Source organism: Trichoplusia ni, chromosome 13, assembly GCF_003590095.1.
Source record: "Trichoplusia ni isolate ovarian cell line Hi5 chromosome 13, tn1, whole genome shotgun sequence".
Classification (NCBI taxonomy): Eukaryota; Metazoa; Arthropoda; class Insecta; order Lepidoptera; family Noctuidae; genus Trichoplusia; species Trichoplusia ni.
In genome coordinates this window covers 1,967,850-1,995,774 of record NC_039490.1, presented here as the reverse complement: position 1 = coordinate 1,995,774, position 27,925 = coordinate 1,967,850, and the positions used below count along the sequence as shown (strand labels likewise).

Sequence of the window (27,925 nt, the reverse complement as noted above, 5' to 3'; positions counted from 1 at the left end):
CTTTGTCGCACACATTACGGTCGTTTTCTGTTTCCCACTATACACCGTGAATTTTTAGTCGTCTTACAAAAGCAGCCCAGTTCATGTATCCAATGATTAGAACACGTTCATGATAAAAAATAGGTTTTTATGAGATTTGAATAAATTTATAATGCAATTTTTATTCAATATTATGATGCAATTCGTAGCTTTTTAGAAACAGCTCTTTTGCGAGCGCGGTCCGAGCCTTGTAACAAGGGTGAGGGGAGTATATTTCAGATTTCTCTTGTTTAATTTTTCTTCGTACTTACTATCTTAGTTAATCGTGCAATTTTAAACTACTGTAAGAACTAAATCGGAAGAACAGCATCTTTATTAAGGCGACCCCTTCCCCCGCCGACCCAGCCGGTCTGTCGCCATTGGAACCATTGCCTCAGACACACTTACATTCGCTCAATACGTTTCTTAGCAACATCCAAATAAACGACATTGTAGGACAATCACGAACTGCTAAGTGTACGCACAGAATGTGATGAAGATCATGTGTAGCAGTGTGCGTGAGCCCGACAAAGATTCGACGGCTGTTGGTATTGGGGCTGTGCAGGGCGAGGCCGCGTGCGCGCGCCGCGGCGGCTGCGCGCTGCGGGCGCGGCGAGGGCAGCGGCGGGCGGCGGCGGCGGGTATCGAGCGGCGCGGCGCGTTCCGGCTCAGTCCTCCGCCGCCGCGCCATGGAGCCGCCGCAGGGAGCCCCGCCGCCGGCCGCGCCGCTGGCCGCGCGCCCGCTGGTCAATCCCGACGAGTACGGCGAGGTCGACACCTCCAGGTGCGCTCAGCCCCCGGCCCGACGCCGCCGCCGCCCCGCCTGCTGCGCCGAAAGACCACCCCATCTTTTACATAACAGTGTCTCCGCAGTAGATACACTGTTTACTCAAGAATGCTTAGAGTTTGAACAACACATTCGGATATTCGATTATTACGGTTATTCGGTATTCGATTGATCTAGTTACACACGTGGACAGGCACAGGCGCAGTACGCGAGCTCGGTGCCGGCGCCGCTCGCGGCAGGCGCGGGGTGGCGGCGCGCGCTTGCTGCCTCGCACCAAACTTTTGAAATTAAGACCTTGAATGTAGTAAAGAAATAATGAGAAAGTGTCATGTTGAAGCACCCTACACTAATCTAAAAGCGTTTAATTCCTTTAAATGAGGTGCACTACATCCTTCCATACATTTTCTATCTGCAAACTACAAATTAGTAGGTTAAACATTGAACAGAGCTATTGCAAAATCGCTGCAGCCACCGAATCATAAAACAGTAATTATAATTTATTGATTTGTAAATGACAGTCAAGGCGTCGCTTACGGATTTAAGAGACACGGGTTATAAATGTACAGTTAATTAGTGTGAAGTGCTGTATGTAGCATATGTAGTAGTGTCTTAGTAAAATATTAATGAGAAAGATTGATACTTGACATGATTATGTGTTAAGACCAGGTACCAGCTTCTCTTTGTAGAGCAATAATAAGTGCCACCCGTTATCATACCACGTCCGTGTCCAGGGCCCCAATTCTGCTATTTACAATGGCCGATGAATTAATGAAAATGACACTTTCGTATTATCTTAAACATTTTCCCTACACAATAATTGGAAATTCAGTGCGGGACGGTACTCAAAGTCAATACAATTCAGTTCAAATTATTGTATTGGCAAAATACTTAAGAGAAAAGGAATAATTTCAAATTTAATTCAATTGCCATTAATTCATCGGATATTGTAAAATAGCAGAATCGGGTCCCAGTCAGTAACGTCACTCTGACTACGATGAGCAGTATGTATCTGTAATCGTATTGCCTAAGATCTTCTAATGCAGTAAAGTTTCTCTAAAACATTGAATTAAAAGTAATGAGAGTAATAGGATCTGATTACTACTACTACTGGGGGAGTAGAAACAGTTTTGCAAAGTTGCAAGTTTACTCCTTACCGAAGCAAAGCACTTAATTGATTCAATTGTCAAAGTTAATTGTTAACTTGTAATACCCATTTTTGGATAATTTAGTTTTGAGTTTGACATATATTTTAAACTTCTAAATAGGTAATTTAAGAACGCCAATAGGAAGTTCTATTGTAAAAGCTAATACATTAACCCATGAACGAGTTGTCTTACTCTGTGGAGGCGAGTGGAGTGCATAACCAAATTATATTCAAAGAATGCACATCAGTCATTTTTATAAATTCTGATTCGTTTTTGTGAACATATATTAAATTTCCAAATATATTATACACTGTGATGTCACAGTCAGAATGTTTATTTCCTTGAATTGTTCTCGAAGAGAAACTTTAGACCCTAAGCCGTAAATAGTGCGAATGACTCTTGTTTTCAACACGAAAATTGAATTGATATCGGTACAGCTGCCCCAGAGGTGAATTCCGTACGTCATTAAGCTATGAAAGTAGCTAAAATAAACTGGCTGTATCCACGTCAGATGCGAAAAACATATTTCTTTGTTCAGAATTTGAGCATTTTGTCTGTGGTATAGCAACTAGAAATGTTGAACGTTATTGTTACTTACATCGTGCCTTTAATTTTATTGATGTATATCTGAGACAAACAGTTTTATTCCCTCGCCGATCTCATTCTGCTTTTCCAAAAGTAAAAGTGACAATAATAAGCTTGTATAACGGACTATGGGCGGATGCAGGTACCCCGCGCCCAAGGATGCCACGAACAAGGTGCGCGGGCGCAGCGACCTGCTGGAGATGATGTGCGGCGCCGGCGCGGTGGACCCGGAGCTGCTCACCGTCAAGACCTTCTACTTTTTCTTCTACTCGGCTTTCGGCTCACTGTTCCCTCTCATGGGCGTGTACTTCAAACAAATGGGCATGAACGCCGGCCAGTGCGGGCTGCTGATCGGCACGCGGCCCTTTGTGGAATTTCTGTCGGCGCCCTTCTGGGGCGGGCTGGCGGACCGCTGGCAGAAGGGGCGCACGCTGCTGCTGGCGTCGCTAGGAGCTTGGATCGTGTTCACGCTGCCGCTGAGCTGGGTGCAGCCGGGCGCCGTGTCGTGCGTGCACCCGCTCAACGCCACCGCCTACAACCTGACGGAGCCGCGCTACGACGAGGACTGGCCCACCAGCACCAGCCGCTCGTTTCGCGGCCCGCCCAACGCCGGGCGCGAGGGCTCGCCGCTGTCCGTCAGCGACGCGCTCAACTACGACGCCAAGGCCAACGGCGACTGGGTGACACCGCTTCACTCGTTCATCGTGTACCGCACGCCCGACATCCAGAAGACATTCTTCCTGCTGCTGCTGCTCGTGGTCATCGGCGAGTTCTTCAGCGCGCCCGCCATCACGCTCGCCGACTCCGCCGTCATCACGCTGCTGGGCGAGGACGCCGACAGGTACCCGCCTCCGTCTTCATGCTTTCTTACAGGAGCATACATTATGCCTATCTATACTTCTATACTAATATATAAAGCTGAAGAGTTTGTTTGTTTGTTTGAGGCTCTAATCTCGGGGACTACTGGTTGAAATTGAAACAAAAATTATTTTTGTGTTGAATAGACCATTCATCGAGGAAGGTTTTAGGCTATATACCATCACGCTGCGACTAATAGGAGCGAAGATACAATGGAAAATGTGGAAAAAATAGGGGAAATTATTCATCTTTGAGGGCTTCCGTTGAAAAATTCCTAACTTATATCTTCTAACCACGCGGACGAAGTGGCGGGCAACAGCTAGTCTATAGAATATAAGCCGTATTCTAAACATTATTGAAAAGGACAAAGGCTTTATTGCCAACACGCTATGCCAATACTAGCAGAGCAGCAATGAGAAATGTTACTAACACAAGAAGAAATAACTACTTTTATAAACTAACGTGTTACTTAAAAGTAAAACGTTAAGTGTTACCTAAAAAAACATGCCGGCCGCATGTGAAATTATAATACATAATATGCCATGCCGAAGTAAGATCTAAATATCAAGTTCAAAACCAGTAATTAAATTTATTTAAAACAATTTAGAATATTATTTATTCTTATAACTAAGGATAATTCTTTGTAGCCTCGTCCGACTTTGGCGTCGTTAGATCCAATTTGGTAGCTTTCTATGTCAGCTATAAAATAATTAAAATGCGTGCTGAGCCCAAATTAATTAATAGGCCCTTTAATCGGTAATATTCAAAAGTTTAATTCTACTAAAACAACAATAACTCCGCTCGGTTGAATGTTTGCGTGCGACAGGTACGGGCACCAGCGCATGTTCGGCTCGCTGGGCTGGGGGCTGGCCATGTTCTTCGTGGGCATCGCGCTGGACCACAGCACGGCGTTCAGCTCGCACCCGTGCGGCGGCCCGCAGCGCTTCGAGAAGAACTACACCATCTGCTTTGCCACCTTCTCCGTGCTGATGGGCGCCGCGCTCATCACCGCCACCCAGGTCAGCTCCATGTTTCCCGTACTAGATTAGTTTTTCCCAAGCTATATTATAGTGATTCCTACCGAATTCAGGTGTTCTATATCTCATTTCAGTTTCATAGAAAACTCGCTACAGTTTAGCGCCTACTGAATACATACATATAGTTCACCCCATGTTATGTGTTGACAGATACGTTTTAAGTACGAGTTCGTGAGCGTGGAGGCTGCACCGGCCGCGCCAGCCGAGCCCACGCACGAGGAGAAGCTCCAGCAGCAGCTGGCGGAGCAGTTGCAGCTGCCGGGGCTGGACACCAGCGCGCCGGCGGCGCCGCGCCAGCCCGTGCTCGAGCAAGCCAAGGTCAGGCACGTCCCTGCGGCTGTTACCACAACAGATTGTGTCGGTTACCAAAAGCTGAGCAAGTGGTGGTGTGTTGCAGGTGTTCGCGCAGACCACGCGCGAGATGCCGGAGTGGGTGACGGTGCTGCGCCAGTTCCAGAACGTGAAGGCGGCGTCATTCCTGTTCGTGGCGTGGTTCATGGGCTTCGGCATCGGCCTAATATTCACCTTTCTCTTCTGGCACCTGCAGGTGGGATATCCCCCCTCCCGCTTACCCAACAGCCCCCACGCTCGCTCTACATGTTTTGTTCTCGCTGTTGCAGGACATTGGGGGATCACCGACACTGTTCGGAGTGGCATCTGTCATCAATCACATCTCGGAAATATTTGCCTATTTCTTCAGCTTTAAGCTGATCACTCAAATGGGTCATGTGAAGGTTAGTGATGAGCATTACGATTTGGAAAACGGACAAAAATACAATAATGGTAGTGGAGTCATTTGACGAATTTTATTGATCACTTTACATGTTGCCTTTATGTATGGAGACTTCTTTAGAGTGGGCAACCGGGGATTTTTAAGTATTATACTTATAGTGATGTTGATTATGTATGAAAGGCAAAACATAGAATCACCCCACCAGTTATTTAAAAATATCTGTGAAAATGATTTTATTTTGATCATAAAGATGTATTTGTAGTCGAATCGCTGAGGCTTATTAAAACCGATGCTGATGGTCATTTAGCCATGTGATGGCATTGATATTATACTGAGAGAGCGTGTCGGGCCGTAGGTGCTGTGCCTGGGCCTGGCGGGCAACGTGCTGCGCTTCCTGTACATCGCGTGGCTGAGCGACCCCTGGTGGGTGCTGCCCTTCGAATTCGTGCAGGGCGTGACGCACGCCGCCGTGTGGGCCGCCTGCTGCTCGTACATCGCACACGGCGCGCCGCCGCGCCTGCGCTCCTCCGCGCAGGGCGTGCTGCAAGGTACTGAGCGCCGCGCCGCTCCGCCGGCCGCCCGCTCGGAGCGACTCTCACACGCGCTGTCCCCGCAGGGCTGCACCACGGGCTGGGCCGCGGCTGCGGCGCCGTGCTGGGAGGCATCGCGGTCGCCAAGTGGGGCACGACGCGCACCTTCGCCGGCTACGGGCTGCTCTGCACCGTGGTGCTCGCCGCGTTCGCTTTCATCAACTTCCGTGGCGAGCCGGAGACGGGTGACACGGCCGTGGATGACGAGGCTCGCGCCGTCGCCGAGGCGGGCGTGCTGGCCCCTCACGGAGTGCCGTCCAACCCGCTGCCGCGCGCGCTGTCCTCCACGCGCCTGGCCGACCTGGCTCACCACGACTCATACGGCGCCACGCAGGTAGGTCCGGCTCCAGGCGCTCTGCCCGCCCCGCCTCGCCCGCACTGACCGCCCCTCTCGCCCACAGAGCTACAGCGGCGCGGAGTCGCTGAGCGTGCCGGGCCAGGCGCCGGCGCCGCGCCCCTCCAACCCGTTCCTGGCCGAGCAGCAGGCAGCGCCCGCCTACAGATAAGCGCCGCACGACCTCGCTACCCACCGACTACTACATCCGACATGTTCTCTCTGTCCTATGTACAAAGTGTTTGACCCTAGGCAACAGGTCCCAGTATTCGTTAAGAGCTAATTATGAATGTTAAAAGAGTCAGCGTCGAAGCGGCGCGGCTCCTCGCGTCATTATCTCGCGTGTTCGTTGCTTCTGTAACTCAGCGCTGGTCAGCCGGCGGCCGCCGCGCCGTCCTGGCCAGTGTTGACCGTGCTATATCTAGTTAAGTCAGAGTGTATTATATTTATATGTAGGTAGTATTATTATGTTCGTAATGTTGCATAGTATGCGGCCGGCCGCCGCCGCCGTGGCCGGGCCGCTCTGTGAGATGGAACGCATGTCATATCATGGTGTGATGTAGAGAGGGCAGCAGCCAGCCACCTCGGATGATCATTTATTTGTTGATATAATATAATAGATAGATATTCTTATTACGATAGCTATATGTATACATAACGTTTGTTGTAAAGATGTATCGTGGGGATCAGCCCGCGCCTGCACCAGTTATATATTTTTGCACAGTCTATAGCGGGATCTCACGCGGCACGGGCGGACGCGCGACCCCGCGCGGCTCGCACGTGCGGCAAGCGTGACGCGAGTCGCGCGGCCTGCGCCCGCCACCGTGCCGACACTTTCAATTTCACGTGTATAATGAATAAATAAATGTTGGACTATTCATGATTTCGGCTTTTATTTTATTTTAACTTAAACTTTAAAGTAAATACTTACAATACACTTAGAAGCACATTAGACAATTACTTATATTTAAACTTAGGTATCACTTTTAATAACACTAAATTAATACATTACATAGGTTTTGACTCATTTTAGTCAACGAAACGCATATTGTTGTTATTTTCCTGAATATGACTCACACCTACTTACTTTGATAGCTATGTATCGAGTCGGGTTTAGACTATTTACTAAGAATCAGTCGAGCACACGTTCGAGCAGTGACTAGTGAGCGGAGTGCGGCGGGGAGCGCGGAGTGCGGCGGAGCGATCACAGGATCACGATGCGGCCGTTCTTGTAGGCGGTGCGCAGCGGCAGCGGGCGGTACTGCGGGCCGGAGTCGGCGCGGCTGCACACCCACACAAACACGTCAGCCAGGCTCGAGGGCGCGGCCGCCCTTCTGCCTGTAATATATGTTCACTACGAAGGTAACCGAGCTAGCGGCGGCGCAGCGGCCTCGCCCGGGGGCGCACCGCCTGCAACCACACAACACGCCGCTGTACGAGCACCACGACCGCTCCAGAGACAACGGTCGTTATAGGTCTCCTTCTTAACGAGTTATTGGTCAAGATCATGTTTGAAAACAAGTTTTTACTTCAAACAGGCCATGTTCCGAGCACTTTTAAAATGATACATTATTGAGTATCGGTTCTCGGTTCCAAAATGTCATCCAATCGTGCATTGATCAATTCGAGAGATTAGATACCGTAGCAATTTATAGCTACGTCTTAGCCTCATACATAGTTTAGTAGCATATGAAATGGATAAGGTGAGTGTGTACCTGTACAAGGGAGTCCTTGGCTGCAGGCTGACCTCCGAGGCGGAGGGCAGCGGGCGGCGGCAGGCGGCCAGCAGCGCCATCGCCACGCTCAGCGGCTGCAGCACCAGCAGCAGCGCGCCCAGCGCCAGCGCCGCGTACAGGTTGCGCGGCGCGTCTGCCTGCGCCTCCTGCACACACAGCGCGCTCCCATTAGCTACGGCAAGCACTGACTCACAAGTTCACACGAACTGTAGGCACCGGAGGTCTGTACGCACCGCGATGAGCTCGTCGATGCGGTCGGGCAGCGGGTGCCAACGCGCCAAGTAGCGCAGTATGGGCCGCAGGTGCTCGCTCAGCTCCAGCGCCTCGCCCATCTGCTGCGCCGCCTCGGAGTCCAGCCAGGCCACCACCTGCAGCGCCAGCCACGTGCCGAACACCAGCTCGCCCACCATCAGCAGGGTCATCAGCAACGCGTACTGCGACCACAAACACTCTGTTAGCAACCAGCGGCAGGCGACAGTCAGGTCGCAACAACTCGTGGCTACCGTGTAGTAGAGCAGGCGGCGAGTGTAGTCGCGCTGGGCGTGGTGTGCGGCGGCGGCGAGGTGCGCCAGCAGCAGCAGCAGCGCGCCCGCGCCCGTCAGCGAGACGGCGGCCGCGCGGTACTCGGCGGGGAACAGCTCGCGCAGCACCACGTACGTGCTGGGGTCCCACTTGAGCCGCGCCGCCGTCGCCAGCAGGGCGCCGCCGTACAGCTGCACATTACACACGTCCTCAATGCTCAAAGGCATCCACAAACTCACACATTTAACCAATATGTTTAATTATTATTATTAAAAAAACAATGGGAACAACTCGATTTTCGGTCAGATTATATCGAAACAGACACCTAAGAACTACAATTATATGATTGTGAACAGAGCTTATTATTATAGGAGACACTCCATTAAGAAGTACCAAAAGAGCAGGGAAGGCCATTCGGTCAGTAGCTTTAGTAAATCAATCGTCACTCACGGTGAGCAGCAGGTTGACGTGGGAGAGCACGGCGGGCGCGGCGCGGGAGCACATGGCGGCCGCCAGCACCAGCCCCAGCAAACACAGCAGCACCACGACGCCGGACACTGAGCGCGTGCACGACACCGCGGGCACACACCTGCTATCTCGACTCCGCCGTAATGTAGGTTGTTGCAAACAGCGTGTTCCTGATAATGTGATAGTCGCACGTCGCCTATCTTATCGCACGCTATCTCCTATCAGCAACGGGCGGATCGTGAAGTCATTAAGGCGTTACTCATCAGTCAGCTGTGCGCCCACTCTATCACTATTATTGGAACAGTAAGATAGTGCTACACAGTTACCTGTTTACAAACAGCCACAAGTCACAACACGCAGGTGATTTACCTACACACTCACCACGCCGAATATTCGAAGGATCGCTACTTCTAGACACTCGTATTCGCTGAAGTTACATTTGCCACTGAACCATGGTTGAGCTAAAAAGGAAATGTAATATGATCACATATTTTATAATGTTGCAGTAAACCAACTATGAGGATAAAGACATCCAATTACGAGAACGCTTGATAATTTCCGCGTCGATTGGGATATTCTGCTAAATTGATTTGGTTGATGTGCACCGTATCTGTTATTTCTTTCTTAATCTTTTACTGCCTGACCTGTCCTACCCAATGCATAGCCTGCGATTTACTTGACTTATTATAACTACTATTATTTTTTTCGAGTTCAGTACGAGTAATAACAAAGTAATACACAACAAAGGCACCAGCCGTGATATACTTTAGTCCGGAACTATTCATGACGATACTTCAGATGTGAACTGTGTAATGACTTCAAAAGAAAAAGTGTCTCTTCCAGAAGCTGTGCTGTGTCGATGGTCGAGGTGATGATTATAATTATATAACACTAGCTTTTGCCCGCGACTTCGTTCGCGTGGACTTCAGGTTCGTCCCGTCTAGGATTCAGTCAGCGTTTGCAATGTAAGCGCAAAAAATGTGTTTTTTTACGACCTCACATTAGAAACCTCAAAAATTGTAGCCTATGTGTTATTCTGATGTATAAGCTATATTGTGGTAAAGTTTCATTCAAATCATTCAGTAGTTTTTACGTGAAAGAGTAACAAACATCCATACATCCATACTTACAAACTTTCGCCTTTATAGTAGTAGTAGGATTAGGTAGATCTACTTATTTGCATTATTTTCCAGAAAATATACCTTATGACAATGAAATTATGGTTACCCATCGTTGAGGGAGACTCGTTTTGGGCTCTTAGTATGACACGTAAGCACTGTCTACTCTCACCTGATGCTAGGGCTGGAAGCTGGCCCCAGCTCACAGTGAGTAATTTAACCTTACTTGTGAGTTTATATAATAGCTTTTACTATTTTGGAGGCTTAAAAAAGACACCGACAATTTTTTTAAAGTAGTTTTGGTTCTATTTCAGTTATCGAGAATAGAAACCATAAAAATGCAATAACTTTGTTCAGATCAATCTATTATCTAGCCTTTCGATGATCGACATATAAATGAAAAAAAATCAATTCATCAAAAAATCATTCGCGTCACCGGCTGTAAGCGTGCCTGTTAGGCTTGCCGAATTATCACGTGAAAAGGCAATGCTGATCCGCTGTGTCAGGTAAAGTTCTGTAATTAACATTTAGTCAACCAAATCTATACTTATAATAAAATTGTAGAGGGACCAATTCTGTACATGAAATATGTATATTTAAAAAATAGCTATTAGGGGGTGATTAGTGATCGATACTGATGCTCTTTATAGTTGTCTGTATGTTCTTTATAGAAACAAAAACTGCTCGACGGATTTTAACGAAACTTAGTACGATTACTCTTCATACTCCTGGGCAGGTTATAGTATACTTTTCATCACGCTATGGTCAATAGGACCACAGCAGAGAAGGGAAATGTAGGAAAAACGGGAGAAGTTACTCAATTTTTTAAGCTTCGGCGCAGTCCGCGCGCGAGCTTCATGCATTGGTGTTCGACCTTATTGACAGACGATAATTGTTATAACCAAACCTTACTTATGAGCGCGACTCTTAGTATTTAATTGTTTATCTTTGGATTTGTTTTGTTGCTATTGTATGAAATAGGTATTAGTGGTTTTGGTAGCGTTTAAATATATTAATAGTTTTCTTTCATTTCTAAACTTTAACAGTAGGCACGGATGTTAGTTGTTTAGAAGTATTATTTAGTTTTAGTACCTATATTATTTCATAACTTATAGGTTTGTATAGATAATAATATACTTGGGCATAATTTTGGACATACATATTTTTTTACATAAGTATAAAAAATATTTTTGTTTAATAGGGATGACGACAATTTTTTTTTGCAGTGTTCGTCTTGTAGTTTTTTGTATATTAATGGATATGTATTTTTTTATTTGTCCCGCAAACATCAATTGACCAAATAACAGTGAATGAAACTTACGCGTGACGTCACGATTGTGTATAAATTTTACCATATCGTTACGTCACAAGCCCCCTCTCCTAAACTTTAAAACAGTTAATCTTTGTCAATTCTAGTTTTTCTGAAAAAGGAAAAAGTACGTGTCTAATACTTTTCAATTATCTAACTGAGGGACTAATGAGATTTTTTCTTTTTATACCCAGTCGTCATCCCTATTATAAATTAAAATTTATTTAGCAATTATTTTAAGTGTCAATAAGTTTTTTCCGTCTATTAGACGTAGTTTAGGTTTAACCTATATATTTTTAAGATTTTAATTTTGGAGTTATTCTGGATAGAGTTTTACTTTTTAAGACACTTAGATTTCGTAAGTGTTAGGTAGCTTCAGTCAAGTTCAGTCACAGTTACAGAGAGAGCAGGTTCAGGTTCAGGTTCCATTCAACTTTATGTCTAGCCAGTGAAAGCTCTCCAGAGAGCAGGGTGTGATTAGCAAGGCGTTACGGATTAGATTAGCGATCAGAGTCGCGGACACGGCTATCTATACTTTTCTGCCGGAAGAGACTATTTCATGCGGACGAAGTCGCGGGCGAAAGCTAGTTTCCATATAAATTTCTAAAATATTTAGAAATGCTTTTTCTCAGAAGCCCTGTGAATTACGCGTGTAACTTTTTATGACATGATAAACAATAACTGTGTTCATATTTATAGCAAAGAATAAAATGCGGTTATATTAGGGTTCAAGAAAAAAACGATAAAAGTAAAATTAATAATTTTTCAAATCTATACTAATATATAAAGCTTAAGAGTTTGTTTGTTTGTTTGAACGCGCTAATCTCAGGAACTACTGGTTCGAATTGAAAAATTCTTATTGTGTTGAATAAACCATTTATCAAGAAAGGCTATAGGCTACATAACATCACGCTGCGACTAATGGGGGCGGAGATACAATGGAAAATGAGGAAAAAACGGTTCAAGTTCTCCTAACCACGTGCCACGTGGACGAAGTCGCGGGCTACAGCTAGTATTTCATAAACTATCAAAGTTATTTTCAAAGTTTACTCCTTATTATTTTATACGAATAGATATTCTGATGTTATGTAATTTGTGTTTTATTAAAAAACGATACCACTAACACCTTAGAAGAAAAAAAAACATATTTTTTCTTGGCGGTCGTTGACCTTTCCCAAAAAGAAATATATCTCTAAAAGTATAGAAAATGTTAACCAATTAGTAGGTATGGCATGTTCTTTCGGAATAACTTATACAATAGAACTGGCCACTACTTAGCCAATATTACATTGTGCACAAGTGCTGGATTGATTAGCCTTACAAGTATCTACTTTGACCCTAAAGAAAGAAAAAAAGCCGAAGCTATCAATGGGAAAATGAAACTGCGATATATACAAAAATATCACTTTATTGCTTTAATTGTAACGAGTTACATTGGAGGATCAACAACGTGGCGACGTGTGCGTATCGCTGGCTTATTGTCTAGTTACCGAGGAAACTCCGAACTACAACATCGATATTGTCGAAAACAGTGAACGAGTCATAGGTACTACCTAACTTAGTCTATTTGGCACCAGGTATCCGACCACCACCCGCCACCGGGACGCTCTTGTAGGCTTATTACTTGAAATCACAGTACACATGGTATCACATGAGTGCGTCGAGCTGGCGCGCGAGCTCGGGACAGATATGTGAGCGACACCGAGCTCAGCTCATTATAACTAGGTTATGCTTGAATAGGTATTTGTAAGTTCGCTTTCTTAGCACCGTGTCTCTCGATAGGTTTACTACAAGGCAAGAAGTCACTATTCAATATACTAGTAAAATCATAATTTTACAATATCTTGTATTCTATACAGACGACTACATACGCCACGAAACAACATAGTTCTCGCCGAGGCGCACATTGTGGGAGCGGTGACACACACCACAAGACATCCCTCACATCTCATAAACAACTTACAACTAGTGTTACAGTAGAACTTACTTATTATGATTACTGTTAACTACTACATAATATGGCAGTCTGTGTTCGTTAATTTGATTACGTAGAGAACAATATAGATACTTAGGAAGGGGCGCGGACCAACACCGGGTGTGGTCTGGCCCGCCTCTCTACTGATATAATGACAAACTCGTGTGGAACATCTATCATTATAATAATAGCGGCTGCCGGCGCCGCTACGAGTAGTAGGCAATGCTGGGAGCGGTGTCGGGGTCCCTGCGGCGCGGCGGGCGCTCGCGCAGGATGAGCAGCGCAGCGGGCGCGGGGGGCGCAGGGGGCGCGGAGGGCGCGGCGCGGGCGGCGCGCTCCGCAGCGAACTGCGCCTGCACCGCCGCCCACGCAGCGTCGCGCGACGACACCGCAGCGGGGGGCGCGCCCCCGCCTGTCTCGTCCTGCACAACGAAATACTCGTCAATACCATGAACTCAATTCAGGCTACAAGATAAACCTGGTAAATATATAGTCACCTGCTAGAAAATCTTGTCGAGGATGGTGTACATGCGCAGGTTGGCCTTCTTGCGCCAGCCGGGCGGCGCGCGCTCGGGGTCGTTGGTGTCGCTGTCGTCGTCGTGCGCGGGCACGGCGCGCACCGCCGCGTGCTTGTCCTCGCTCACCGACGCCGCGCGCGCACGCTCTCCTCGCGCCAGCCGCCGCGCCATTACGAATGCTGCTATCTGCACATATTATACTGCATTATGACAGCTGCCATATCAACATAGCCGAACCCAACATAGTTGGGAAAAGGCTAGGCCGATGATGCATGTAGATCACTTGCCTGTAGCACCATGCCGAGCACGCCGAACACTATGATGACGAAAGCGTTGTTCGGGGCCTCACGTTCCACCTCCTGCAACACAGAGCACCATGAGCGGCCGAGCCTCAGAGAGCGGCGGCGGGTTGTCTTCAGGGAGGAGGCTGACCTCGATCATGTCGTAGAGCGGGCGCGCGACGTCGCGGTAGCGCTCGACGGCGAGCAGCGCGGGCTTGAGGTCGTGCAGCAGGTCCATGCCGCGGCGCGCCAGCTCGGCTTGCGGCGCCTCGCGCCACCACGCCGCCAGCGACGCGCCCATCCACGCGCCGTAGCCCACCTCGCTCAGCGCCAAGCAGGCCACGCCCGCCGCGTACTGGAACACAACGCACACACTCTTACGAATATTCAATTGGCTTCGGCGCTAACATAAGAAAGATTTATGACTTTAAACTAAAAATGATATAATTTTTTATTTGACTCTGTGCTCTAAAGTCCTAGATATAAATTTTAATGTACAATGATAAGGGATAAGCAGTGAAGGTGTTACTGACGAGATGCAGGCAGAGCGGCGCGTGGCGCTGCGCGGCGGCGGCGGCCAGGTAGACTAGCGCGGCCAGCCACACGCCGGCCGCGAACACGTAGGCCGCCGACACGCGGTACTGCGCGCCACACAGGAAGCGGAACCACGTGTACGTGCTGGGGTCCCACGCCAGCCGCGCCGCCGTCGCCAGCAGCGCGCCGCTGTACATCTGCACACAACAATTACAACTCCAATTACACCTAAATGTTAGTAATAACATTTATTTTATCAAGATGACCCCGCGCGGGGTGCGCCTCGCGACCTCGCGCGTCCCGGCCCGCCTATCGCGAGCCGCGGATAACAGTGCACGTTCTCATCTTATCAGCGAACGGACATTACTAAACAAGGATTCTGTATTGAAATCTGTGATGAGATAAATATATTGGAATGTGCAAAGACAGTGCGCTGACTTTAGCAGGAATGCGCGCCGGGTCACCGGGTAGCGCGGCACGCGCCCGCAGATAGCGCGGCACACAGCGCCGCCTTGTGCCCAGCTGAGGGCAGCTCTGTGCGCGGGCCACCTGCGCACCCATTCCTCACCGCGAACAACTACTGCCTTTCATACAAGCCTTCGCATGTACATTTTAATAACGACATTTCCATAACATTGTTTTTCATGCAATGTGTACAGAACTGTTAATTATAATAATTTTGCGTTTGTGCATGGAATTGAACAGGCTCTATTCTCAATAAATGCCTACCTGTCGCCTAAAATTTTACAAAGCTGACTTACCCCTTAGTTTATACGTGCAGTATGTGTGCTTGCCATATAAGTTTGGACATATTATTATTTAGCGTTCCGTACTTCGAAAGGAAAAAAACGGGACTCTTATGGAGTTATTTTGCTGTCTGTCAACTTGTCAAGACGATTTTTCTTAAGAACCTAATAACCTCTTAAAAATCTTTATACATCAAAGTATAAAGCTAAAATGCATCACCGCACATTTAATATTCAGGGCTACTGAAAACAACTGGGAAAAAAGCTCTAAGCCAACGCCATCAAAAGATAGACCCATTTATGGCGTACGGGAGTGATTTCGAAAAATATTTAGTGTAGTGTACGCCTAAACAAAAAAATCTCCGAGACGTAAACAAAACTCCCATAAGCAAATTACTGCACTCCTCATGTAAGGCATTTGTATCAATTGAGGCGATAAAGATGGAGTCTTTCCTATGGGCCGAGTGCCCTCGAGCCGGCGTCAACAGGTCGCTGAAACCGTCCGCTATTAATATCTGCTCGCTGCTCGCTCCTCGCCTGATGGTATCGACCGGCGCCGCGCCGCGCCCGGTCTCATCCACATGCTAACTGGACTAGGCAGTCGTCTTGTAACAAATCATACTCGTGAAATTCAGTGGGCATTTCTAACAAAAAAATAAACGTACTTACCTACTTAAAATCCTGTAACAATGTTGATTTCTTGTTTATTTGTTGTTATAGCGCCAACAGAATTACCTCAATAGTCTAGCCATCACGATTCATAAGATACAGCCTGGTGAGAGACAGATGAACAGACTCTGGGTAGAGAACTCTTAAAATAATGTTGTGACAACATTTAATAGTCGATCAGTTAGAAATCTATACTAATACATAAAACTGAAGAGTTTGTTTGTTTTGTTTGTTTGTTTGTTTGTTTGAACGCACTAATCTCAGACTCTACTGGTCCAAATTGAAAAAATCTTTTTGTGTTGAATAGACCATTCATCGAGGAAGGCTTTAAGCTATAAACCATCACGCTGCGACTAATAGGAGCGAAGATACAATGGAAAATGTGAAAAAAACAGGGCAGGTTTAAATCATAACTTATAACTTCTACCCACGGGGACGAAGTCGCGGGCAACAGCTAGTTGAATATAAATATGCAGTTTTTATAAAAAAAAATTGGACCCAGGGGCCAGGAATCAGGTATGTCCTACATTTACTGTTTCCTCCATCTTTCGAGATTGAAGTATCAATCATATTTTTTGTTGTTGATTATATAAGTCATCACAGTAGTATTGTCCGTAAACCCGGATCTGATCAGACTGGCTGATGACCTTGGGAAAGGAAGACTTGCACTCCTACAAAATCACCTTCTTAAACCATATGATAGTGACCTATTAATAGTAGAGCTATGACAACTTGCTTAGTATGACTGTGTCGGCGGCGTGGCGCGCGGTGTCCCCCGGGCCCGGCCGGTGCGTGAGATGTGCTCCTTCCTCACGTTAAGTGGAGCGTTTCAACTCGTACCAAGTTTATCATTATTTGCATCGGACAATAAATTAATAAGTGACCTAGTTAGAACCTGTATGATATTGATCACAGCGTTAAACGATGTCCTCGATGTACATGCTCAGTGTGGCTATAGGACACGTTTGCGGCCTGCTTGTGGCGGCAGCGGGCGCTCTCGTGCGACTGCCAGTGTCGAGGTCTAGAGCGCGGGGTCGGCGACCTCACGCGCGATGTTTAAGGAGCGAGAGGACTGCAATCAGACGCTGAGATATTACTGCCCACGCCCCCCCCCCCTCCCCCCGTCCCCTTACGACGCCTGCACAGGCCGGCGACTATTAATGGAGATGCACAGAAGGTCTAACCAAGTCGCAGCTGATACTTGAGATACTATGTACGTAACATACCAATAAGAGGTTTAAGGTGCGTATACATTGACCTTGTTTATCCGATTAATCTCTTGGTTATTGAGAACACATGTTGTGACCACGTTCAGAACTTGATGTTCCTAATAAATATATATTTATTTAATTAAATGCATTCACATCATTGCAAGAGATGTTGGTTGTAGGTATTCATCTGTTTAATTTTGGAAGGACCTCCTTGTTTTATTTAACTGCAGTCGGCCTGGGTGCGCCAGGCGCGACGGCCGCCACCCCTGACCCTGACGCACTGTGTCTTCTCCAGCACGGACAAAGCTTTGCACTAGTGTTTACATCGACTTGAATTACCCACGGTATTATTTTTTTTGTTTCCTCAAAAAGGGAAAGTAAATTTAGTTATTCTTGATACAAATACACTTTAAGTATTAATACTGGTTTAGTACCAGCCAACAATTTTAAATACATCCAAACTATTATCCAATAAAATAATAAGAAAATATTTATTATACTTCATAAAATCGACAGATCAGAAAAAAACAGTTAGGAGCCCTCGGGCCGCGACTCAGATTGAACTTGTTGGGTTTGCGAGGTCATTGACGTCTGAAATGGTAGCACCAATCAAGTAACAGCATGTGCCCAAGCTGTATGTAATGAACCGCATAATTACAGAGTGACACACACGTCGAGCAGGAGCGCTCTTCACAGGAGCACTCTCGTCCCACTGCGGAGCACATACATGTAACCATAAAGGTTTTGTGATTTACCTCTCATTTCGGAAACGTTAGATCACTCCACGCCACCAGCGGCTGCACGCACAGCCTGGGGAGTGGTGACAGACCTGGCCGACCCTGGGAAACGAATCGTCGATCTTAATTCGAATACAATTGGCCACTGAATAGGCTTCAATAGCCATTATTGGAGTCAATTCTGTTTGAAGTGGCTAAGCGGCCGCCTGTCGATGAGGTCGACCTGCTGACATATTGTGACGTCATTGTGTGTCTATCTGCCTTCATCGACTATAATCAAGAGTAGTAGTTAGTCACTCCGGGTTCGTGCTGTGAGAGTGCCGGGAGGCCGAGAGCTGGTCCCACATGATCAGATCACACATACAGCACGAGGTCTACTGTTAAGCTGGGCCTCGCCGTCCCCACCTCATATTATAATGTAACTCAGCCCAGCGAACACGGTGCTGATTCGGACAATACGTCGCGTCAAGTTGCAAAACTTATTGTAAGTCAGTTGACACCCGCCCATTCTGACGAAATCTTATTACTGTTGATTTCTGAGAAATACATCGGATGACTTGACCAATAGCTCTTAGTGTGCACGTTGTAGTGTTGCGCAATACTCTACATTGTTTCATTTCAATTCTGATTTTAGAACTGCTGGGAGATTTTCTGAAGTATTACGATGTCGTGTTTATGAAATAAATATACATATACAATATACATTTGAATACAAATATATACAATATGTATACATACATAAGCTATTAAAACATTTAAAACAACACTAATATGTATCCTTTTTCAGTTACGGGATCACTTCATGTGAAGAGACCCGGTCCTTTTTAAATGTGTGCTCGGGGACACAGGTCAAACATGTAGAGGCTTTCTTGAGAACTTTATTCTAAAATGTGATAGGGTATATGTATCCTTATTATTTATAATCTGAAACTGATGTATGTTGTTTTGAATGCGGTAATCTGAGGAGCTATTATCCGATTTCAAAAATATATTTCATGGTAGATAATCCATTTATAGGAATGCTATTATATAAATCATCACAGTATCATCAATCATGAAATAGCGCTTCTCTTAATATTTTAATCTCAGAATCGAGTATTATAATGACGAGGCCGAAGTCGCGGTCAACTTCAATATTGTCATCCTTTCAGAAGTTCCTTAAGCAGTGATTAAAGAAGAACTGAAAGTAAGCAATATATGTATATAATATCATTTATCAATCTAATTAATTATTAGTTATCATAACAAAGTTAGAAACAGCTGCGACATTGATCTAAAGTTAATTTCTCTGAGATTCGCTCAGATTTTCCTGCAATTAGCATTACACGTTTCGTGCAATCATAATTATGTTGTAATTGTTTCCGACAAGCACTTAGGCACCTGTCGCTAATGCGTCACACGTCACGCTCACCGTGGACCAGACCGAAGCACGCGCCCGCCGAATGTGAAACAAGCGAGGGAAACAAAAGTAAATCTGCTGGCAATTTATTTAAACATTATTTGTAAGCCCAAAAACCGGTCGCTGCTACACAGACGCAAGAAATAATATAAGGCATCAACCAATCAACCGTCACAGCTGCCGCACGCCGCTGCCGCCTCGGGTCGTGGCTAATCGCCTGTTATTGTTGACTCATCGATGCTTAGTTTTGTTTCACGATCTTACTAGAACAGCCGACTTTATGATGCGCTATTTACAGGTTAGGATGTGTACAACAGCATTTAGTGTGACTAGTAAAACCTTGCAACATAAGTGCTAAGCTGCGCACAGCATGGCAAGTTATTAGCTTGTCCCGGCGCGCGGCGGCCGCATCCCGTCCCGCGCGCCGCCGACGACTCGTCGCTACATTTGCACACAATTGTAAAAACCTTGTCTGAAATGTGGCTAAACTGGGTCAAGATCCTATGCCTCTCCATGAAATCCAATTCACATGTCGATACGTGTATGAAGAACGGCTCTCAAATGTTGAATGACCTCGATAAGTCTGATCTATGACGTATTTATTCTATAGACGATGTAAAAAGTTAAAGAACACGTTCACTGTGTACGTCAATTATGATATAATGAAACAATATTATTGGAAACTTATTAAGTATCTACCAGCCTCGAGGTTTGATATAAATATTGATAATAATTTACAAAGAAGAACATTAAGCCAAAAAAGTAAGAAGTCAAAAATCAACAAAGGCAAATAAATAAATAAAGGACTTTTTTTGTTTTTAAAGTTAGTTATGTTAGTGTACCATGCACGTAATGAATCTATAATAATAGAGAGTATGTTACAAGTGTGCAGCGTGTCGGTAGTCAGTGGAGACAAAGGTCACAAGGACTGGCCGAGTGAGTAACAACAGTAACAACACCGAGCGCCCGAGCTCCCGAGCCACAGCCGTGAATCATTGTCAGCTGCTCCGCGCTCCGACATTTCTGCCTCGTGCTGACAGGCTTCATCACATTTATTCTCATAATGTATATTAATATTCACATTGTTTGCATTTAATTATGATGAGCTGCATTATGCTTTAGAGCTGATTAAATAATTTTTGAAATTGATCTACGAATAGTAGTTCGGACTTTTACAGTAACACATACATATACTACTGTTTCAGTACTGTTGCAGTCAGTTATTGTGAGATAACAGTAATTTCATGGAAAATATGTAGCTTTGAAAGTGAAATAAGCGAAACAAAATAAAATGTTAGAATATTATGTAGATGGTTCGTATGACGAATGATCAGAAAATTGCCGTGTCCCTTTCACAACTCCTAGTAGCAAGACTATTGGTGAAATTACAGGCAAAACCGGGGAGAAACTTTTCGAAGCGTTTTCCTGTATTTACTAAAATCCTTACATTTAAAAAATTTATCCGCTTTACCAATAACGACATTAGTGCCATGTTTTAAGTGATTAGTTATAGGACGTCCTTTAAATATAATATTTGTTGATATCTGTAAGCCGCACCCCTGGTGGCTGGACCTGCGGCCCGACGCAAGCGAGGCCCCGTGGCCCAGGCGCCAACTGCTACAGGGGCCCATTCACTTTACGACTACTTGTTAATCAAGTAATAAATAGTCGTTGTTCGTGTTAGCTTTCCGAGAAGCTTAGATGTTTGTATAAATAATGACAAGGCAGTAAGCTGCTGCAGCCACTACAAGTATCGAATGTCGGTATTCCGCGCGTGTGAGCCTACATCATCGGAATTCGTAGGATAATCGCTACGTACTAGCACATTACCATTATTGTAACTGTCCGCCGATCACAAGCAAGCGCTGAGCACCTGCTTCATGCTTTGCTCCCACACACATACATACTTTATCAGTGACTTGTGCCGCGACACATACCGATGTACTTATTCATTTCACTGGTTTGCTACTTTGTTGAAGAGTCCATACATAAAGTTTCCTTTTTTTCCATGACTTCATTTGATGTGCAGCTATTGGATAGCGTTCAAACCCATTTGATTACAATCTAAAGTGACAGGACGCACGTATCTAAAATACGCATAAAATGATAACCTTATTAGTATTTAATTACATTAAGCTCATAACAAGCAGTTACATGACGCAAAAATAAATATGTATTCTCTGTGTTATATAAGTTCACAACCTTGATGGTAAATTAGTAATTGCGGGAAAACCTTAGTAATACAATCATAGTTGGAGGTGCTATAGTGTTTCGTTTGTTTTACCAGCAGGTCACGTGTCCGCGCCACCGCCACCGCCAGCCCACGTAGCCGCTGCTTCTGCTCTCTATCCCTGTGTGTTGCTGGCCTTCACGACAACTATGGTGCGATGCAGTCAACGGTCACAAGAGATGTCTGAGATATACTTTGATGTTCGTGTTAGCTTTCCCAGATATAGATAAACTATCTACGTAATAACAATTCCTTTTAAAAAGTATAGTGTTAATGGACAAAGTTGCCATAAATTAATTCAGTGGCGCTACAAACTGTCGTATAACAATAACTTAACTATAAACATATTATTCAAATTCAGCAGATTTTATTAAAATTAAGCACGCACTTTAAATAATTGACTTTGCATAAAATGTTCGTAAATATGTGTCAACATAAACTGTTAGAATAATGAGAGCTATATGCAAAACCTAACAGACTTATGTGACGGATCTCAACGGAGTGTCCTCGATGCTGAATGCTGAATGCTGCACCTACTTATGTTAAGGTTCCTTCTAAATGATCCTCGCAGTCTGTCATCAACACAGCAGAAGGTCGCGACTTACGACACAGACCTACAAGGGTGACTTAACCAGTCATTTATTTTGCGCGTACTGCATGCAACCCCGTTGAAAGGTCGATTCAAATATCTTTTATCTTTCAAGTCCGAACATTTATCCTCTTCTCTCGAAGATATTATGTACTAGGCACTGGCGAACAGGTGGTGTAAGGTGCACAGCTGTGCACTTCGGTGCAATGTAAGATGACGTCACACCGTACAGGTGACTTCACATACTCTACCGATAAGTTCAGATGTTTATGTAGCTCGACTTTGTTTTCTTTGTATAAGTATGACTTCCCCAGAACACTAGAACCGTATTATTTATAGTGTATTCGTTTGCGGTTTTCCTCTTTCGAGACCTTTATTTCATGTTTGACGTAGTTCTATAACGTGCGCCCCTGTAAGGCCCAGGGGAGAACAAGCCTGCAGACAGGAACTGAGCTTGGTTAACAACATATTATAGGGAAGGAAGGCAACGTTTTGAAATTGTGACAAATCATTAAATTATTCATTACATTGTCATGTAAGTATGGCTTTACCAGTTTACGTCGCTAGTCATTGCATTGAAGCCAAATGTCTAGGTAAATAATAAAAAAAAATTGCTCATGAAACTATGATACAATAAAATAGACTATAACAGGGTAGGTCGGTTTTTGAACGCTTGTTGGCATGTAAAGTACAGTGTGGAGAGGCGAGCCGCGGCCTCTCGGCTCCCGAGTGGCTGAGTGGAGCGTTATCCGCGCCATCCGCACCTCCAAGCTACATCGAGATACTCCACTTGCACGTTCGGAGCGTTGCTCAACCATCGGGGCTGTCGTATTATTTAATTGAACCTGATGCGAGCCTCGTAGTTAGGCTAATAAAATCGAATAAGTCGTTTGTGAAAACTGCGATACACTTGTGTAGGATCTAGATGCGAAGAGAAAATATAATCATGAGATAGCTAAGGATAATTTAAAATAAAATATGTAAACTGTATAGTGTCTATAGTAATTTTAAAAGTAAGTAGCCTTTGCGAGCGAAATGTTCCGAGTGGTTTTGGAATTATAAAATTTGGTTTAATAGTTTTATGTTAATATTTATTCATTTACTGCTTGCTTCAATAAATTCGTATAGTAGTATATAATAGCGTGATAGACCATATCCCTTAACCCGTAATCGGAACAGTAAGCAGCTCCTGAGCTTAGCGAGTTCAAAACTTCAAACAAACACTCTTCAGCTCTATAATAATACAAGCTTCTGCTTGCGGCCTCGTTCGCGTCAATCTTACGAGTGCCTAGTCTACGTACTAATTAAGCATATTAGCTGCAGTTTTGACAAATTTTATCTCATTAAGTAATTATTTTTTTTTTTATAAAAACAATAAAAATGAATGGGACTGGCATGTACATTTGTATAAAAGTCCCTAAATAAAATAAAGATATGAAAAGAATCAGTAGTTCCGTACTCAAAAGGAATACACGGAGCCCTGAAAGAAAACTTAGCGATGCCCAACATCCAAAAAGGCATACATGGCATTATTTGAGAAATTGAGGTTTTTATATATCTATAATTCTATACTAATATTAAAAAGATTTGATTGTTTGTTTGTTTGATACGAATAGGCTTCGAAACTGCTGGACCGATTCGAAAATTTATTTCACTGTTGAGAAGGTACATTATCCTCGCTGAACATAGGCTATAATATGTTTTGTCAAAAATTTTAGTTTTGTCTGAAATCGAAAACCTATTTCTGCGTACGCTGCTAATACTATTGACAAAGAACAAAATGATGTACTACGGGTTTGTTTACCACGGGCAACTGCTAGTTATGTATATTATGAAAATACTACCTGGTACCCTGCAAACGTTGTGGTGCCATACAAATGAAGTCTAAAACATATACATGAAAATGGGGTTATGAAAAATAGGCGCAGTCCGATTCTTCAGTCTACCTAATTAAGCACACAAAATTTCATGAGAACCGGTTCAGCCGTTTCAGAGGAGTTCAATTATGTATATCGTGACACGAGAATTTTATCTATATATTAGATCAGGGTATGTAACCCTGATCATCTAATATATAGATCTCTACGTAAAGTCTCTAATGGTAAAAGGTTTTTGTATAAACGACACGTTATAACCCCCAATTATGGTAAATCATCATTACCTTGCACGGTCTAACAAATACTTGCAGATATTTTGTTTATCTTCCCCATTCTTGTGTCGAACATGTATAAAAATATATATTAAAAACGCTCTATCTATTCGGCAGCAATGATGCCACAGACAGACAGACACGTCAAACTGATTAGCACCCCTCTAATCATCGGGCTCGTTAGCTTTTTACCCCCGTCATTTTACAATTCTGGTTAAAAACCAGAATAGCTAAAAAGTTATCGTTATACCAATTGTTGACGTAACGTGTACTTATCGGCAGTAATCCAAGGGTATGTAACTCAAACTATTGACTGCTATCGAATTATTGCGTCCTATTTTCAAGTCATGAAAATATGGAAATGACGACAAGAAAGTGGACATTGGACATTATTGACAAAGCGTAATTCACATCTTACCTCGTTTTTTTTTTTTATAAAAGCCGGTTGTTTATTAAAACATACATTGAATCTTAGAAATGCTTGTTACTATTGACATTTTTAAGTATCTAACTATAAAAACACTTATTATAATGTAGTGATAAGTAGTACGATACTGCACAGTTTATGTACCTTATGCTTTTTTTTTATAATACATATTTATTACTTTTAGTATTACTTATTGCCAATATATTATATATTACTAATATATAAAGCTGAAGAGTTTGTTTGTTTGTTTGAACGCGCTAATCTCAGGAACTACTGGTCCAAATTGAAAAAATATTTTTGTGTTGAATAGACCATTTATCGAGGAAGGCTTTAGGCTAAACCATCACGCCCCGACTAATAGGAGCGAAGATACAATGGAAAATGTGGCAAAAACGAGGAAAAATATTCAACTTCGAAGGCTTCCGTTCAAAAATTCCTAACTTATATCTTCTAACCACGCGGGCAAAGTCGCGGGCAACAGCAAGCTTTATAGCATTTCACCCGTCGATGCCGGGGCATGTATCTAGTTTGTATGTATATTATATTGTATTGTAACCATAGTAATTATGTTAGCAATCTCTACAATATCAGTACTACTAGTGTTTCTGTACTACATTATGCACGTGTTATTATTACATCAAAACCTTACTCTTAAATCAATGTATTCCCTTAAACAATCAGAATCTGTTGCGTAGTTTCAACGATTAGAGATAATTGAGATAACGATTAGAGAATATTGTAAATCAATCAAGTTAATGTGCTCGTTGATTTAACTGATAGGCAACTTTCACATCGGTGTGTGACACAACTATTCAATACCTTCCGTAAAGGTTAATTACTTACACTTGAATAAATTACTAAGTACCTAAGTAAGTAGGTCTCATTAACAAATTAGAACTTAAAAAGCGAGGGCCGTTGTAAATTCGTAAGTAGTACGCATATCATAGGTAGCATTATTTACAGTAAACCACCGAATACCAAATATGTTTAAATACACTAAATACCAAAGGCAAAAAGGAATAAGCCTTTATGGGTCGTTTGCTTAAATAGCAGACAGCAGCATACTTAAGATTACATACATCTATTATCATTAGTATTTTACGGACTTTTCTAACCAGAGTTCAAACATACTTAATACAATGCGAGCTGGAAGCCCACCGAGCGTAAGTTCAGGGTAGCGGCGAGCGGCCCTGCCTGGCTCCACAATGGGTGTAAAAAGGACGCGGGACGCAGGTAAACAAACGAGCAACACAAAAGCTTCGAGTAACGTAACTCGCTCGCTGTGCGGCGCGCGCCAACGGGCACACGTTGTTTACAAACTGCATTCTTGGTGTTGCGAGAGGGTACGGAGACCAACACGCGCCGCCGGCGCCATGGTGCCATGGTCGTCGCAACCAGTCTTTTTGATACTGTCTTACCTACTAGTACAAGTACCCTAACTCTAATAAACTAAACTTTCGACGTAAGCTCTGAATCACCTATTAAAACTTCATCGTTAAAAAGGGCGGTAGTAGACATTAAATTTATGCGTCTACTGTACATGATGCTAATAAATTTAGGTAAAGTTAGAGATAGCATGAACGGAATATAGGTAGACCACCAACAACCTGTTTCGCAGATTATACGTACCTTATTTTCTAAGTTCTTAGCTAACTTTTAACAAATTATAGAAAGTACCAAATTACTTCCTACCTGACACAAAAAAATATACATTCTGAAGAATGTTTTAGTCATAAATATCAAAACAAAACATGTAACTAATCATATTGGTAATACTAACCGCGAAGGCGATGTTGATGAAGATGAATATCTTCTCAGCGGTGCAGAGTCCTTTGGCGCACCCCATGGTGGAGCAAGCGAGTCGCAGGTGTGACGGAGGCCTGTGAGCAGCTGTCACGCAACATGCATGCAGCGAGGGTCTCGGGTGTCGGAGCGTGGCACTGAGTCAAAGCTCGCGGGCACTTCACTACATTCCGTGGGTCGTGGTCGGAGCGGACTGCGGCGCGTGGGGCGCGTGCTCGCGGTCGCGTCTCGCGTAAGGCACTGAACTGACTGAACTCGTCTCACTCGGCTCACTCGGCTCGCTCGCCAATCCAGTTGTTGTGACTCGCACAGCCGCACTGCTCACGCCTCGAGCCTCCGACGGGACGGGCCCATGTTGCGGCCGCACCCCTTCTCTCAGATTCATGCACTTCTTCCGATCCAATATTAATAAACAGCCATAATTAAGGCAAATTTATTGGGAATAATTTTATTGCTCTACTTTTTAAAGAAATCAATAATTCAAGTCTGAGACTTTAGGGTACTTGCTTAAGTTAAAAGAAAATTTAAACATCTAAGTAAGAATAAAAATCCTGTACTTATTCTATATGTATAAATGCATGTATTTAGAGTAGTTAATGTTAATGACTCGTATAATATAACAGGCCGTATAATATTTGTAGTCGGAGTATATATCTAATATTTAAGTAACTTTTTAGGATGAATTAATTTATAGTGATAGTGTTGTTTGTCGTATAGGAAGAACCCGTGTTTGTCCGTTTGTCACGAGGATGCATCTTATGGACCATATGATAGCTAGATAGTTGACATTTTCACAGATGATGATGATACTATAAACAAACCATAAGAATTAAGATCGAGATTAAGCAACGTTGAATGCAACGGCCATAAAGTTGATTTTTGTTTGAAGACCTTGAATTTGTTTGCGAATTTGAGTTATTTGGTTGGTAGTACTTCTTGGCTATCGTATGATTAAATGAATGTAGTGTTCAGCTCCCCGTGTTAGAACAGCTGTGTACGAGGCACGGTCGCCTGCCTCCACCCTGAGCCGAGTCCCGCCGAGGTCAGCCGAAGCGCTGTGCTCGGCGGCGGCGCGTCACGTGACGCAGGTGCACGGACCCGCCCGCCCTCTATGAGACCATGTTATAATAATCAGGTCACTCGAATATATTATCCTTGCCCTTATTTACCCGTCGCATGGCTTACGTTGTAGTTTTAACGTCAAATAATAACAAATCATCGGTCGTGTTCGCTGTCTCGTCAAGAAGTTTATTACAATCCTGGAAAACACGTAATGTTGTTGATTCAACGGCTGTCAATAATATTTTTAGCGACAGAAATATATAACCGACTTCAAACAAAACTTGCTGGGCAAAAAAAGATCAACTAAATCATCATTCTATGTTCATCCTATCTAGGTAATGTTCTGAGGGGTAAA

At 44.2% G+C, this 27,925-nt stretch overlaps 3 protein-coding genes across 5 annotated transcripts; 1 reads left to right on the top strand and 2 right to left on the bottom strand.

Moving 5' to 3' along the window:
* The first annotated feature begins 707 nt into the window (after positions 1–707).
* LOC113500013 (major facilitator superfamily domain-containing protein 6) lies at positions 708–6,970 on the top strand. The gene is made up of 9 exons (XM_026880654.1): positions 708–802; positions 2,678–3,376; positions 4,220–4,412; positions 4,581–4,748; positions 4,828–4,977; positions 5,051–5,164; positions 5,519–5,711; positions 5,780–6,087; positions 6,155–6,970. The coding sequence occupies exons 1-9, from the start codon at positions 708–710 to the stop codon at positions 6,257–6,259; spliced, it is 2,025 nt and encodes a 674-aa protein (XP_026736455.1). The 3' UTR covers positions 6,260–6,970.
* Positions 6,964–9,273, bottom strand: LOC113500014. 3 transcript variants are annotated; one of them, XM_026880656.1, is made up of 5 exons: positions 8,796–9,244; positions 8,327–8,536; positions 8,057–8,257; positions 7,803–7,969; positions 6,964–7,370 (listed from the first exon to the last, which is right to left on the bottom strand). In XM_026880656.1, exons 1-5 carry the CDS (start codon positions 8,847–8,849, stop codon positions 7,292–7,294), a joined length of 711 nt encoding a protein of 236 aa, XP_026736457.1. In that variant the 5' UTR covers positions 8,850–9,244; the 3' UTR covers positions 6,964–7,291. The 3 variants fall into 3 exon arrangements, with proteins under 3 accessions (XP_026736457.1, XP_026736456.1, XP_026736458.1); XM_026880655.1 differs by having other exon boundaries at positions 7,277–7,497; positions 8,796–9,273; XM_026880657.1 differs by having other exon boundaries at positions 7,277–7,425; positions 8,796–9,256.
* Positions 9,274–12,630: 3,357 nt separating this feature from the next.
* Positions 12,631–26,963, bottom strand: LOC113500042. The gene is made up of 6 exons (XM_026880700.1): positions 26,486–26,963; positions 14,548–14,745; positions 14,166–14,369; positions 14,021–14,092; positions 13,713–13,919; positions 12,631–13,637 (listed from the first exon to the last, which is right to left on the bottom strand). Exons 1-5 carry the CDS (start codon positions 26,549–26,551, stop codon positions 13,716–13,718), a joined length of 744 nt encoding a protein of 247 aa, XP_026736501.1. The 5' UTR covers positions 26,552–26,963; the 3' UTR covers positions 12,631–13,637; positions 13,713–13,715.
* Positions 26,964–27,925: the final 962 nt, after the last annotated feature.

Excerpts from the sequence above, each read along its gene's own strand:
- LOC113500042 (XM_026880700.1), bottom strand. The coding sequence starts at position 26,551 with ATGGGGTGCGCCAAAGGACTCTGCACCGCTGAGAAGATATTCATCTTC. Across the intron at positions 14,746-26,485 it reads TCATCAACATCGCCTTCGCG|ATGTACAGCGGCGCGCTGCT; the intron begins GTTAGTATTACC and ends TGTTGTGTGCAG. Across the intron at positions 14,093-14,165 it reads CGCTCTACGACATGATCGAG|GAGGTGGAACGTGAGGCCCC; the intron begins GTCAGCCTCCTC and ends TCTGTGTTGCAG.
- LOC113500014 (XM_026880655.1), bottom strand. The coding sequence starts at position 8,849 with ATGTGCTCCCGCGCCGCGCCCGCCGTGCTCTCCCACGTCAACCTGCTG. Across the intron at positions 8,258-8,326 it reads GCCGCCTGCTCTACTACACG|TACGCGTTGCTGATGACCCT; the intron begins GTAGCCACGAGT and ends TTGTGGTCGCAG. Across the intron at positions 7,970-8,056 it reads GCATCGACGAGCTCATCGCG|GAGGCGCAGGCAGACGCGCC; the intron begins GTGCGTACAGAC and ends CTGTGTGTGCAG.
- LOC113500013 (XM_026880654.1), top strand. The coding sequence starts at position 708 with ATGGAGCCGCCGCAGGGAGCCCCGCCGCCGGCCGCGCCGCTGGCCGCG. Across the intron at positions 3,377-4,219 it reads CTGGGCGAGGACGCCGACAG|GTACGGGCACCAGCGCATGT; the intron begins GTACCCGCCTCC and ends TGCGTGCGACAG. Across the intron at positions 4,749-4,827 it reads CCGTGCTCGAGCAAGCCAAG|GTGTTCGCGCAGACCACGCG; the intron begins GTCAGGCACGTC and ends GGTGTGTTGCAG.